Below are 13,425 nucleotides of genomic sequence, written 5' to 3' on the forward strand. Positions count from 1 at the left end.
TCCCTTTTGAAAAATTCTGGCTTGAAACATATTTACTCATGTGCTCTCTCTCTCTCTCTCTCTCACACACACACACACGCACATACACGGAAAGAGCCTGTGTCTCCCTTATTTTTGGTTATGCACAATACCTGAGTCATAGAAAAGCACTAATTAGCTCTTGGGATGTGTAAAACGGGTCTGCTGTAATGATAACTAATCACTTGAGAATTAAGGGACGAGGTTTCCTAGGTGCTTGGTTCCAATTAGGTTTAGGCAAGCTTAAGTTCTGTGGGGAAAAAAAGATCCTTTATGTCCCCTCCAAAAACGTCTCGGGAGACCAAAAATGTTCTTGAGTGACTTACAGGAATGGAGAAAACAGCGACCTCTTGCCCTGCTTGGTCATGCCACAGATCCAAGGGAGATTTTAAATTAGTTTTTTTTTTTTCTCTCACAAATAAAAATAGGAAGAGGCGCGAAAATTGCATTACCAGTGTCTTGACAGAACTGACTATTTGTTATACACTGAGCGGCCAGGTTATTATGATCTCTGAACGCATAATCATCTGGCCACTCAGTGTACTTCTCCTGAGCACCTCGTTTATTTGATATCAAAGACACTATAAATCGTGCACCTGATCAGTTTTCCCCTTTGCATTGGCTGATAGAAAGCTCAGAACAAATAGGTGGTTGATCTCCAGCAAAAGTCGAGAATACTTTTGGTACCCGTTTGAGATACAAATACACTGAGTGGCCAGATTATGATGCGTTCAGAGATCATAATAATCTGGCCGCTCGGTGTATATCTGAAATTTAGTTGTTGTAACTAAAATATAGACCTGGGCCTGGTTTTGTGTAGCCCTAAGCTAAGAATGCCTTTTTAAAAAAATATATTTTCATTGATTTCAGAGAGGAAGGGAGAGGGAGAGAGATATAGAAACATCCGTGATGAGAGAGAATCATTGGTCAGATGCCTCCTGCATGCCCAGCATTGGGGATCGAGCCCACAACCCAGGCATGTGCCCTGACCGGGAGTCGAACCGTGACCTCCTGGTTCATAGGTTGACGCTCAACCGCTGAGCCACGCTGGCCGGACGAAGGATACTTTTTACATGTTCAAAGTTATTAAAAACAAAACAGAATATGTAACAGAGATTTTAAGGTTTTTACGTGGCTTTCGAAGCCTACGTTACTTATCATCTGGCCTTTTACAGAAAGTGGGCAGGTCCCTGGTAGAGGGTGGTATTTCCTTGCCAGTTCTGACCGTGATGTGAATGAGTCTTTGACACAGGATCACATGGCATTCATTCAGAAATCCTGAAAATACTTATCGAGGCTTCTCATGTGCAGGTGGCCAGGTGTGCAGGATGCTTGCTGGCCGTCAGAGGGTTTAGGTGTTAGGAAGGGGTGAGAAACATTAAACAAACTGCACAGATAATTAATTAAAACAATGACGTGCGCCAAGGAGCTCTGAAGGGTACCAAAGGAGTATGGAAGGCGGTCTCTGAAGGCTATTCTGGTGTTAATAAGTGGTTTTAATCTAAATTTGAAGGATGACTTCCCTGCCCAGCCGGTGTGGCTCAGTGGTTAAGCATCGACCTATGAACCAGGAGGTCTTGGTTCGATTCCCTGTCAGGGCACATGCCCAGGTTGTGGGCTCGATCCCCAGTGTGGGGTGTGCAGGAGGCAGCTGATCCATGATTCTTTCTCATCATTGATGTTTCTATCTCTCTCTCCTTCTCCCTTTCAATTAAAAAAAAATAGCTTGAGCTATAATCTATACTAATAAAAGCCTTGGGGGTGATCAGGCCAGCAGGGGAGGGCAGTTGGGGGTGATCAGGCCGGCAGGGGAGCATTTAGGGGCTGATCAGGCTGGCAGGCAGAAACAGGGGCAATCAGGCAGGCAGGCAGACGAGCGGTTAGGAGCCAGCGGTCCCAGATTGTGAGAGGGCAGTCAGACATCCCCTGAAGGGTCCAAGATTGGAGAGGGAGGGTGCAGGCTGGGCTGAGGGACACCCCCCCTTCCCCCCCCTGCACGAATTTCGTGCACTGGGCCACTAGTTCATAATAATAGTTTACCCTTAAAAAGAAAGAAAAAAAAAAAGGCTGGCCTTCTTGAGATGGGAGACGATGCGGGCCCACCCCGTGGCCCATCCTCTTTGGGGGGGCAGGAGGCACTTGGGGGGAGGGGAGGGAAGACCAGAGCTGCTCTTCCCCACGTGGTAACCCAGGCCTCCGACTGTGTTCTGCGAGTTGGGGAGGCTGCTCTCTGCCACGTCCGTAGCCCTGGCAACCGTGCAGCTCCCTGGCTGTGTTTACCGTCCCCTGTCCCCGGGGAGGGCGCCGCGGCAGGTGCCCCGCCAGGGCTCCCTCTCACCGCCCCGTGTCCTCGCAGGGCGGACGCTGCTGGAGAAGCTGTTCAGCCAGCAGGAGAACGGGCCCCCCGAAGAGGCAGAGAAGTTCTGCTCCCGGATCATCGCCATGGGCCTCCTCCTCCCTTTCAGCGACTGCTTCCGGGAGCCGTGTCACCAGAACGCCCCGTCGAGCTCAGCTCCGTTCGATGTGAGTAGACGTCCGTCCCTCCCTCCCTCCCTCCTGTCCAGGAGGCAGATTGCTGTCCAGGAAGCAGCTGTGATGTGGGTCTGCCCATCACCCTGTAATGATAGCCTCCATGTGGTACCCGCCTACCTCCCCCAGCCTCTCACCAGCTCAGTGCGTCTCTGTCCATCCGTTCCTTTCTCACTAGGGCAGGGGTCGGCAAACTCATGAGTCAGCAGAGCCAAATACCAACAGCACAACGATTGACATGTCTTTTGAGAGCCAGATTTTTAAAACTTAAACTTCTTCTAACGCCACTTCTTCAACATAGGCTCGCCCAGGCCGTGGTGTTTTGTGGAAGAGCCACACTCGAGGGGCCAAAGAGCCGCATGTGGCTCGCGAGCCGCGGTTTGCCGACCACTGCACTATCCTTTTTACATTTAATTTAATTTAAAAAATATGTTTCTATTGATTTCAAAGAGGAAAGGAGAGAGAGAGAGAGAAGCATCAATGATGAGAATCCTTGACGGGCTGCCTCTTGCACGCCCCCTACTGGGGATGGAGCCCGCAACCGGGGCATGTGCCCCTGATCAGAATCGAACACGGACCCTTCAGTCCGCAGGGTGATGCTGTATCCATGGAGCCAAACCAGCTAGGGCAGGGTATCCTTTTTAAAAAAATTTCGTTTTTCAATTACAGTTTGCATTCAGGATGATTTTGTATTCGTTTCAAGGGTACCACATAGTGGTTAGACAGTCAGGCACTTTTACTTCCCGTACCCACCTGGCCCCACGCACAGTTATGACAGTGTTGTTGCCTGTACTAGTACACCCTCTGCTGTTCTTGATTTACATCCCGAGACTGTTCTGTAACTACCAACTGGTACTTCCCCCCCCCCCCAATTTGTCCTTAGGAATTATTAATTATTATTTGTAATCCTCACCTGAAGATATGTTTTTATTGGCTTTAGAGAGAGAGAGGGAGAGAGAGAAACATCAGTCGGTTGCTTCCTGCATGTGCCCCACCCGGAGATCAAACCCAGACCCTGAGGATATGCCCTGACTAGGAATCGGATTCATCCACGACCCTTTGGTGCCTGGGATGATGCTCCAACCCACTGAGCCACACTGTCCGGGACCCAATTCGTACTTCTTTTTTTGGTTCATCCTCACCAAGGATATTTTTAGAGAAAGTGGAAGAGACACACACACACACACACATACACACACACACACACACGCATCATTTGGTTCGCATGTGCCTGGACTGGGTCGGAGAACTGAGCCCTTGACTCTTGGGTGCATAGGCTAACACTCTACTACGCAGCCACACCGGCCAGGGCCCGCTTTGTACTTCTCAAACCCTTCCCCTTATTCACCCATCCCTCCAAGCCCCCTCAGCTCTGGCAACTATCAGCCTGTTTCTATTTTGTTTGCGCATTTATTTTGATCTTTAGATTCCACATAGAAGTGAAATCACACGCCATTTGCTTTTCTCTCTCCGACTTATTTCACTTAGCGTAGTAGCTGCTAGGTCCACCCCTGCTGTCCCAAAGGTCAGGTTTTTAGAGTCTCCTTAAGTCTATTTGCCAAGCCTCCTTTCCTTAGCAGATGGCCACTCTCTTTTTTTTAAAATATATATTTTACTGATTTTTTACAGAGAGGAAGGGAGAGGGATAGAGAGTTAGAAACATCGATGAGAGAGAAACATCGATCAGCTGCCTCCTGCACACCTCCTACTGGGGGATGTGCCTGCAACCACGGTACATGCCCTTGACCGGAATTGAACTCAGGACCCTTCAGTCCGCAGGCCGACGCTCTATCCACTGAGCCAAACTGGTTAGGGCCAGATGGCCACTCTTGACCAGTAGCTAGCCTGCTTTCATCAATATGTCTGACATTGCTGGTCGTGGACATGCCTGCAGCCAGAGTCTAGTTCCCAGTGGCCACACACAGGTCTCCGTGGGCCCTCGGATGCCATTTCACTGTGTTCATTACTCATCTGTGTACAAACTATTGACGTGACGCAGCGTTGCCTGCTTCCTACCCCAGCGGCCAGTCGCCCAGAGTTAATACCGTGGAACAGTAATTCACAAGGCCTATTCCTCATTCATGACGGCTATCAGCGTAGTTGGGTTGGATTAGCCTTTTCCAGCCAGCGTGTTGCTAATCTGTCTCCGGTGTGTGGTACATGTACTGCATTGGTTGGGATGAGTACATGGTACATGGGTTTATCATTAGAACAGTCAGGGTCTGGTGAGCTCTGTGCAGAGTTAGTCGCGAGGCAGAGTGCTGATCCAGGTGGCTTAGTCCCATTGCTTCCATGCCTACCCCCTACTCTTCCTGACGTCTTCACTGTATGTGCTTTAAATATATCTACCCTATCTAATAAAAGGCTAATGTGCAAATTGACCGAATGGCAGAATGACCGGTCGCATCACATGTACTGACCACCAGGGGACAGACACTCAATGCAGGAGCTGCCCCCTGGTGGTCAGTGCGCTCCCACAGCGGGAGGGCTGCTCAGCCTGAAGCCCTGAGCAGGGCTCACGGCTGGCGAGCACAGTGGCGGTGGTGGGACCCTCTCTCGCCTCCACGGCAGCGCTAAGGATGTCCGACTGACAGCTTAGGCCCACTCCCCCTAAGACATCTCCCAAGGGCTCCCGGACTGTGAGAGGGCGCAGGCCGGGCTAAGGAAACCCCCCCCCGAGTGCACGAATTTCATGCACCAGGCCTCTAGTGCATATATATTTAAATAGATATGGTGTGATGGCCACACCAGTCAGGTTTATTTATCTTGATACTCTTCTTAGTTAAAAGGGGGCATTTTTAATCCAATTTTAGTTTTAGTTATAAAATAGATTTATTTCATAAAGAATATAATAAGTGGATACGTATCAAGATGTTGCAACTTGCCCAGCTGGCGTGGCTCAGTGGTTGAGCATCAACCAATGAACCAGGAGGTCATGGTTTGATTCTGGATCGGGGCACATACTGGGGTTGTGGGCTCGATCCCCAGTGGGGCGCGTGCAGGAGGCAGCTGATCCATGGTTCTCTCTCATCATTGATGTTTCTGTCTCCCTCTCCCTTCCTCTTTGAAATCACTGCTAATTAGCATATTAGCTCTTTATTATATAGGATATTTTAAAAACTCTTATTTCTTTGGGCTCCATCCCATCTTTATTTCTACAATATATAGTAATTTGTCCCAGGTTTCCACTCAGGGAATGGCTGTGTGATTGGGTCCCGAAGTAATCGGTAGCCAAGTTTTCATACATAGGAGTGTAAGCATGTGTGTTTTGAGATTATTTTATTTTCCAATCGAACATGTGATCTAGTCTATCTGTCAAATGTGCTGCTTTTTTGCATATTTTATTCTAGAAGACAAAGCAGGTGATTTCCTACCCATTGTTCTGAATTCAGGAGGCTTGTTGCGAAAGTCGAGGGGTTCTGATGGTTGGTCTCCCACCACCAAGTGTTCTGAGCTTAGAAGAAATGCGACTGGCGCTTTTGTGGATTTTAGAATCGTTCCCAACCATGAAGTGAATCGACGTTTAGAAAAATAGGTTTTTAAAAGACACATTTTTTTAAAAGGCAGTCACACTTTTTAAGGCCACGACGTAACATCCTTCTTCGGGATATGTTTTGGCTTTCAGAACGGGTATTTGGCATCACCCGCTTGGCACACAGTGTTGGGGTGACTCAGAACTCACTTTCAACCCCTGCGATGGGCTTTCATTAAAATGGGTGCCTCGGCCCAACTTTCCTCGCCATGATTTTTCTTACCCGTCTCCTGAGTATGCGCTGCATATTAATTAGTTCCGTTGATGTGACTCGAATGTCCTGTGGCCTTCCTTGTCTCTTCCCAAGAGCCAGCAGAAGTGTAGAATTGTGACTCCCTGGCAAAGCAAAGGTACCTTGGACCAAGAAAACATCACTCAACCAGGAGCTTAGGGGGTTATATCTTTCTCCCAATTTTTACAGCACTTTGAAAACCTGAATGATTTATCTCTTTTTTATTTTTTTAAATCAATATTTTTATTGATTTCAGAGAGGGAGAGAGAGATAGAAACATCAGTGATGAGAGAGAATCATGGATCGGCTGCCTCCTGCATGCCCCACACTGGGGATCGAGCCCACAACCCGGGCATGTGCCCTGACCGGGAACTGAACTGTGACCTCCTGGTTCCTAGGTCGCTGCTCAACCCCTGAGCCACAGCATCTGGGCTGCCAATGGAGGATTTAAGTGGGGGAGTACAGTGTGATCAAATCCATGATTCAGAGAGAGCATTTGGGGGTGCGTGGAGCATAGACTGGGGGTGTTGTGTGGGGATGGCGTGGAAGCTGGCAGATTCTGAGGAAGAGTGCAATAATGCAGGAAGGGAAGTGGACCTGGGGGGTGAAACAGTGGGATTCTACTGATTCCTGGGTTAGTGTTTGGCAAACTCCAGCCGACATTGGGCCCACCTGGAGGACTTGGTAACGCCCACATCACTGGGCTCCGACCCCGAGTTTCCGGTTCTGGGGGGGTCTCAGGTGAAGTGGATGCTGCTGGGCCAGGACCACACTCAGAGGAGCACTGCTTTGGGAGATGGGAGTGAATGGACTCGGGGAGTTGATGGATCGTGTGCAGGTGAGGGAGAGGGCAGACGCCAGGACAGGCCCAGGTTTCCTGCTTGCGTGATGGGGTCGAGGGGATGCTACTCACTGTGCATAAAACAGGAGGGGCAGGTGGAGAGGACGGTTTGATTTAGGTCTTACTGGATCTGAGCATCTCTAAAAGACGTGCGGAAGGGACCGGTCATTTGCATCCAGGGGTTGGGGAGGAGGGGGGGGTTGAGGGACTCAGTGTGTGGATGACACCTGAGGCCATTGGGTGCCTGTAGGGTGAGGAGCAAGAATTGCCCGCCATGCAGAGGGACATTTAGGGCAAAGTGAACAGTGTGTGTGTGTGTGTGTGTGTGTGTATGTGTGTGTGTGTGTGTGTGGCTTCAAGGAGACAGATCAAGAGTGATTAAAGAGGTAGGACAGAAGAAAATATGAAAAGAGTGACATGTCAAGGCTTGTCAAGAGGTCAAGTAAGATGAAGACCGAACAAGTGGTCATTGAATTTACCCAGAGTCATTGTGGGTAACCCTGTGGAGAGGGGGTTGAGTGGGTGCCCTGGGCACTGTCTGAATGGAAGGGCGAGAGTGTTGGTGAGGAGATGGAGGGTTCTGTCCTAAGTGCTTTCCAAATATTCATTCATCTCCTCGTCATGACGTCAGTGCAGGTGTGATTCGCCCCAGAGGTTTTGCGTCAGAAACAAGAAACAGAGGGTGGGTACTTGTGTGGAGTGAAAGCTCATTTCTGCTGCTGTTTTCCTCGTCTTTGTCTCCCTTTCGTTAAAGCACGTGGAGGTGCGAATGGGAGGGACTCAGTGGGGAAGGAGATGTTGAAAGTTGGGGCGAGAAAGGAGAATCCAGACTGTCCTGCCCTGAGGAGGCGGGAAGGGATGGGGTGCTGGCCCAGGTGGGGGGATTGGCCTGGGACAGGAGTGGGGACACCTGGGTGAGCCCTACCGTGGGAGGGAGGGTTCCAGAGAGATGGGGGCGGGCTCTTTCAGGTGCATGCTGGGAAGGCGAGGCAGTGCTGCTGGGGCATCCTCCTCCGTGAATCAGGAGGTGTCGCCTGCACTGGGTGAGTTAGGGGTACGCGAGGCCCGGTGTTTAAAAAGTAGGCGACCACCAGAACGGGACTGAGAGCTGGATGGAATGGCGGAGGGATGCTGAGGAGGGCAGCGATGTGGAAGGTCATGGCTCTGTCCCAGCACTAGGGATGGCGAAGGTAAAACTTTGCACTGATCTTAGATGGGCATTTTTGCCCATGTGGATACATCTTTAAAATTTTTTTTTTTTAAAAATTGATTTTAGAAAGGAAGGGACAGGGAGAGAGAGATAGAAACATCAATGTTGAGAATCATGGATCGGCTGCCTCCTGCACGCCCCACACTGGGGATGGAGCCCGCAACCCGGGCATGTGCCCTGACCGGGAATCGAACCGTGACCTCCTGGTTCCTAGGCTGATGCTCAACCACGGAGCCAGGCCAGCTGGCCAGGTGGGTGCATCGTGATGGTTAGTGGGGGTTAGAGTTGAGGATGTCGGTGTGGGAGGGGAGGAAAGAGTGGGGTACGGGTTAGAAGACACGACTAGAGGAGGGAGGGAGGGCTTGCAGTCTGGAGGAGGAGGAGGTTGAGAGAGGACGCCGACCTGTGTTTTTTGACAGGGAAAGTGGGATTTGGTGATGAAGGGTTGAGAGTGTAGCCAGGTGAGTGGGCTGCTGCCTGAGGGAAGGGGAAGGTCAGATCGCTTTCTGATGTGAAAGCGGAGCCCAGGAGAGGGTAACCGGCCTGTCAGAGGTTCTGTGAGCTCTGGCCCAGGTGGCTCCGTTGGTGAAGCGTCTTCCTATGAACGGAGAGGTTGCTGGTTCGATTCCTGGTCAGAGCAAATGCCTGGGTTGCAGGCTTGATCCCCAGAAGGGGGCATGCGGGAGGCAGCCGATCGAGGTTTCTCTCTCTCCCTCTTCCTTCCATTCTCTCTCAAAATAAAAATAAATAAAAATATTTAACTGTATTTTTATTGATTTCAGAGAGGAAGGGAGAGGGAGAGAGAGATAGAACCCTCAGTGATGAGAGAGAATCATGGATCGGCTGGCTCCTGCACACCCCCTACTGGAGATCGAGAGGCACAACCCGGGCGTGTGCCCTTGACCGGAATCGAACCTGGGACCCTTCAGTCCACAGGCTGGCGCTCTATCCACTGAGCAAAACCGGCCAGGGCAATAAGTAGAAATTTAAAAAAATATAGTTGTGCAAGCAGCAGGCATGGGATTCACGCCCAGGAAGGCGGACTCCAGAGCTCGCGCCTTTTCTTCAGTCTCTCACTGACTCCTGCTGGTGCCGAGGCGTGGCCAGACACTCAGGCCTTGCTCTCTTGCTCTCTGCCCTCACCGTGGAGAACCATTGATCCGTTGGCTCCTGCACACCCGACACTGGGGATGGAGCCTGCAACCCGGGCATGTGCCCTGAGACCGGGAGCCGAACCGGGACCTCCTGGTTCCTAGGCCGTAAGCCGCCTTCATCCCGAGTCGGGGCTAATGCGGTGGCCTCCTTACAGCCTGGGGGTTCCATGCCCTTCCCCACGCAAAGGGGGGTCACGGGTCACCCGTTGCAGATGCTTTACTCTCAGGGCAGCACCCCAGCTTCCCGCCCGGCCCAGGAGGCCCTCGGCTGGCTCCCTCCTGGCCACGTCTGAGGCTTCACCTCACGTCTCTCTCCCCCATGAGTTTGCTGCCAGGGAGCTAACTCGTGGGCTCCCGTGTCAGCGTCGGATGGACTGGGTGTGAGGTTGGGCTCTGGATACAGGGATGTTTCATCAGCCGGGTTGGGGCAGCCCGGCTGTAGGGAGTGTGTCCTGTGAGTGTTAGCTGGGGCTCCGATGTGGAAGCGGCCCTTGGCCCTTTTCTGGAACTCCGAGGAAGTCCTGCCTTTGAATTCTCAAGAGTTTTCAGCTCAGCTGCTGGGCTGGAACCAAGCTTCACGATGGGACGTTTTCCATAGGCTAATCATTAAGCCTTTGGGTCACTTTTTTGTGTGATTGGGAAACTGCTAGGGGAGGGGGGGAAAGAGGGAGAGAGGGAGAGAGGGAGAGAGGAAGAGAGAGGAAGGGAGAGAGAGAGGGGGAGAGGGAGAGAGGGAGGGAGGGAGAGAGAGAGAGAGAGAGAGAGAGAGAGAGAGAGAGAGATATTTGGTCCAGGTTAGTTAACAGAATCTTCAGTGGGGCTAATGCTACCTTCCTTTAATTTCTCTTTCATTGTTCTTGTTTGGAAAAAAAAAACTGGAGAAATATAAAATGCAGATATTCAGACCTGGAAATGTAACCGAATAAAACGTTATCCTAAAACATATTAAATGTAATCCTATATGATACTGGCTGTAACACCAGGCAGAAATCGCCAGGGATTTTTCTTCCTTTTGCTGTTTCCTTTAGATACTTCTAAGCATGTTCTTTTGAAATGTACGTTTGAAGTACAGGGGGTTGTGGAGCATTGATGTTACGGAATATTAAGACAGAACAAAGTCAAAGCTTTCAATACCCCTATAGAAAAATTAAAAAGTGTTTTCAATAACCTTGCCTGTAGGGTCTGCATTATGGATTAAGGAGTTATTATGAATGCACATATGGATATAGATAAAGTTATTTCTGTAGATTCATTTTTACAGATACTTTAACATCTACTCTTGCCATATATGCCAGGTGTTTCTGAATTTGTTTGTACGCCGTTTAATTATTTAATTGTACGTCAGGTGTTATGCATAAACTCATCATGTTACATTATTCCATTTCTTCATTCTGTTGGTTCTAAGCATTTCTTCTACAGTAATTTCTTCCGTCGCAGGTTGAGTTTTATTCCCACATTTTTGCCCAAGAGCATACTGGGTTGACATTTCCTCTCCGCACGCCTCTCAGCTCAGCATATACGCAAATATAGCAACCGAGGTGCTGAATGTCAGTCAAAAATAGAACCCAGCCTCTTTTTTTTTTTTGTAATTTCTCCTCATTCATGCCCAGGGATCGGAGGATGAAATGTCTCGCTCTGCCCTCTGCTGGTGACTTCAAAGTATGGCAAGGGAATTCACAAAATGAGAGAATCATGGATCGGCTGCCTCCTGCACGCCCCCCACTGGGGATGGAGCCCGCAACCCGGGCATGTGCCCTGATGGGAATGGAGCCGTGACCTCCTGGTTCATAGGTCGACGCTCAAACCACGGAGCCACGCCGGCCGGGTGGGCTCATTTGTTTTTTATGGTTTTCCTCCCACGCACTTCCCAACCGGGACCCCAGATCAGGGGGTTTCCTGGCCTTTTGGGTCCATGGAAGGAGACTGTTCTGGCCGGTGATGCCCACGGTCAGCCTGTGCTACGTCGGTGCCTCAAGTACGAAACAGCTTTTAAAGGGACAGCGTGGTCACATGGGTTACGGATGCGAGTCCAGGGAGTCCTCTACGTTCAAAGACACGTAGACTTTACCATAAAAAAAGAAATGGAGGCAAGCGTGGGTAAGAGAATGAAATGACTGTGTGAAGGGAGGTGTGTGATGAACCTCCATTGAATTGGATAAAATGCTCTTTTCCTGTTTTATTACGGATGCCAATGTTTACAGGGCGGGCAAAAGTAGGTTTACAGTTGTAACACACGTAAATGATACAACAATCCTACCTAATAATAGACAAATATGCAAATTGACCCTACCTTCGCTAAGCCTGCGATTGGCCAGGAGGCGCGGGGGGGGGGGGGACTCAGGGTGGCCAGGGTGGCCGATTGGGCTGGCGGGATGCTGAGCTCCCGTCGCCAGTGGCGGCTCGAGCTCAGCATCTGCGCCATGGCTGTGCTGTGGCACAGAAGGGGCCTCTGGGGCAGCGAGCTCACGTCCCACCGCGGACCATCAAAAGCGGGGGAGCTGGGTGCCTGTCCGCTCAGGCACCAGGCCTTTCAGAAGCCTCCGCCACGCCGGAGGCTTGTAAAAGGCCTGGTGCACCAGCGGACAGGCACCCAGCTCCCCGCGATCGAAAGCGAAAGCGTGTAGGGGACCCTACCCGTGCATGATTCAATCATGCACTGGGCCTCTAGTCTATAATAATAAAAGTGTAATATGCTAATATGACCAGACAGCCGAACAGCGGAATGACCGTCCGGATGACCTTCCGGATGAAGCCGGGACTGCGAGGGCCGAGGCAGCCGCCGCAGCTGTGGGGTCTGAGCCCCTTGCACGAATTTCATGCGTCGGGCCTCTAGTGAATAAATGATAATCCAAGAATAAACTCTGCGTCTTGCCTATTCACAACTGTAAACCTACTAATGCCCACCCCTGTCCACATGCCTCCCACATGCATATTTAGGTTAGGAATGGTGATGTAACGGATCCGTCTCATGGATGTCATTTTTTTCGGTGATTGCACTACTAGCTTTAACATGTTTATTTTCATTGTTAAATCTAGCAAGATCAGCTCTACACCTGGGCTGCCGTTAGTCAGCCCACGCACTCCCTGGACTACATGGAAGGGCGGTTTCCCCGGCGAGCCCCGTCTGTGTGGTCACCCCCCGACGCCCCCGATGAGGAGCCCAGGGCCCAGGACGCCGAGCCAGGTAGGCCCGGGATGCTCCGAAGGCGTGTTGTGCAGACTTAAGCTACTAGTAAGTGAGTCATCTAAAAAGTGAATGGCTTCGCGGCTATTTTCTGGCCCAAAATAGAGACCAGCACTTGAGAAAAGTCACTATGATTGACAGGTCAAGAGGGCATAGGCCTATCTCAGTTTTTAAAGGAACCGTTGGTGTGAGTGTCGGTCATTATAAATGTGTCTCATACACTGAGTGGCCAGATTATGATGATCTCTGAACGCATAATAATCTGGCCAACACTAACAATATATTAGAGGCCCCGTGCATGAATTCGTGCATGGGTGGGGTCCGGCCAGCCTTGCCAGGGGGAGGGGACATGGGTGATTGGCCGGCCTGCCTGCTGGTCGAACTCCTGGTGGAGGGGGCAATTTGCATATTAGCCTTTTATTCTATAGGATAGACACGGAGTGGCCAGATTATTATGCGTTCAGAGATCATCATCATCTGGCCACTCAGTGTATACTGAAAAGCAGTCGTGTACTCAGAATACAGAAGTATAATCAGAAGATAAACTGGGTGTTTTGGATACTGAGGGTTAAAGATAGATTGTATTTAGTTTTGTTTTCTGATCAAAGAAAGGGGAAAATTTGATCTTCAATATATTGATTGTCTTCTTCCTTTCCAACCCAGAATCTCAGCCTGCTGTTTTGGAAACTCTGAAAAATTGCTCAGATGCTGTTCAGCAGGTAAGA

General features: G+C 50.3%; 1 protein-coding gene across 4 annotated transcripts in view; it reads left to right on the forward strand.

Annotated features, from left to right (window-relative positions):
- FMN2 (formin 2) overlaps positions 1-13,425 on the forward strand; it is a 124,900-nt gene that overhangs the window by 15,847 nt on the left and 95,628 nt on the right. For all 4 annotated transcript variants that reach the window (XM_079763485.1, XM_079763486.1, XM_079763487.1 and 1 more), the window contains exons 2-4: positions 2,375-2,541; positions 12,553-12,700; positions 13,364-13,419. In XM_079763485.1, coding sequence (XP_079619611.1) covers positions 2,375-2,541; positions 12,553-12,700; positions 13,364-13,419 — 371 coding nt within the window. The remainder of the gene's footprint in view (positions 1-2,374; positions 2,542-12,552; positions 12,701-13,363; positions 13,420-13,425) is intronic.

Source organism: Cnephaeus nilssonii (genome assembly GCF_951640355.1).
Source record: "Cnephaeus nilssonii genome assembly, chromosome: 23".
In the NCBI taxonomy this organism is placed as follows: domain Eukaryota; kingdom Metazoa; phylum Chordata; class Mammalia; order Chiroptera; family Vespertilionidae; genus Cnephaeus; species Cnephaeus nilssonii.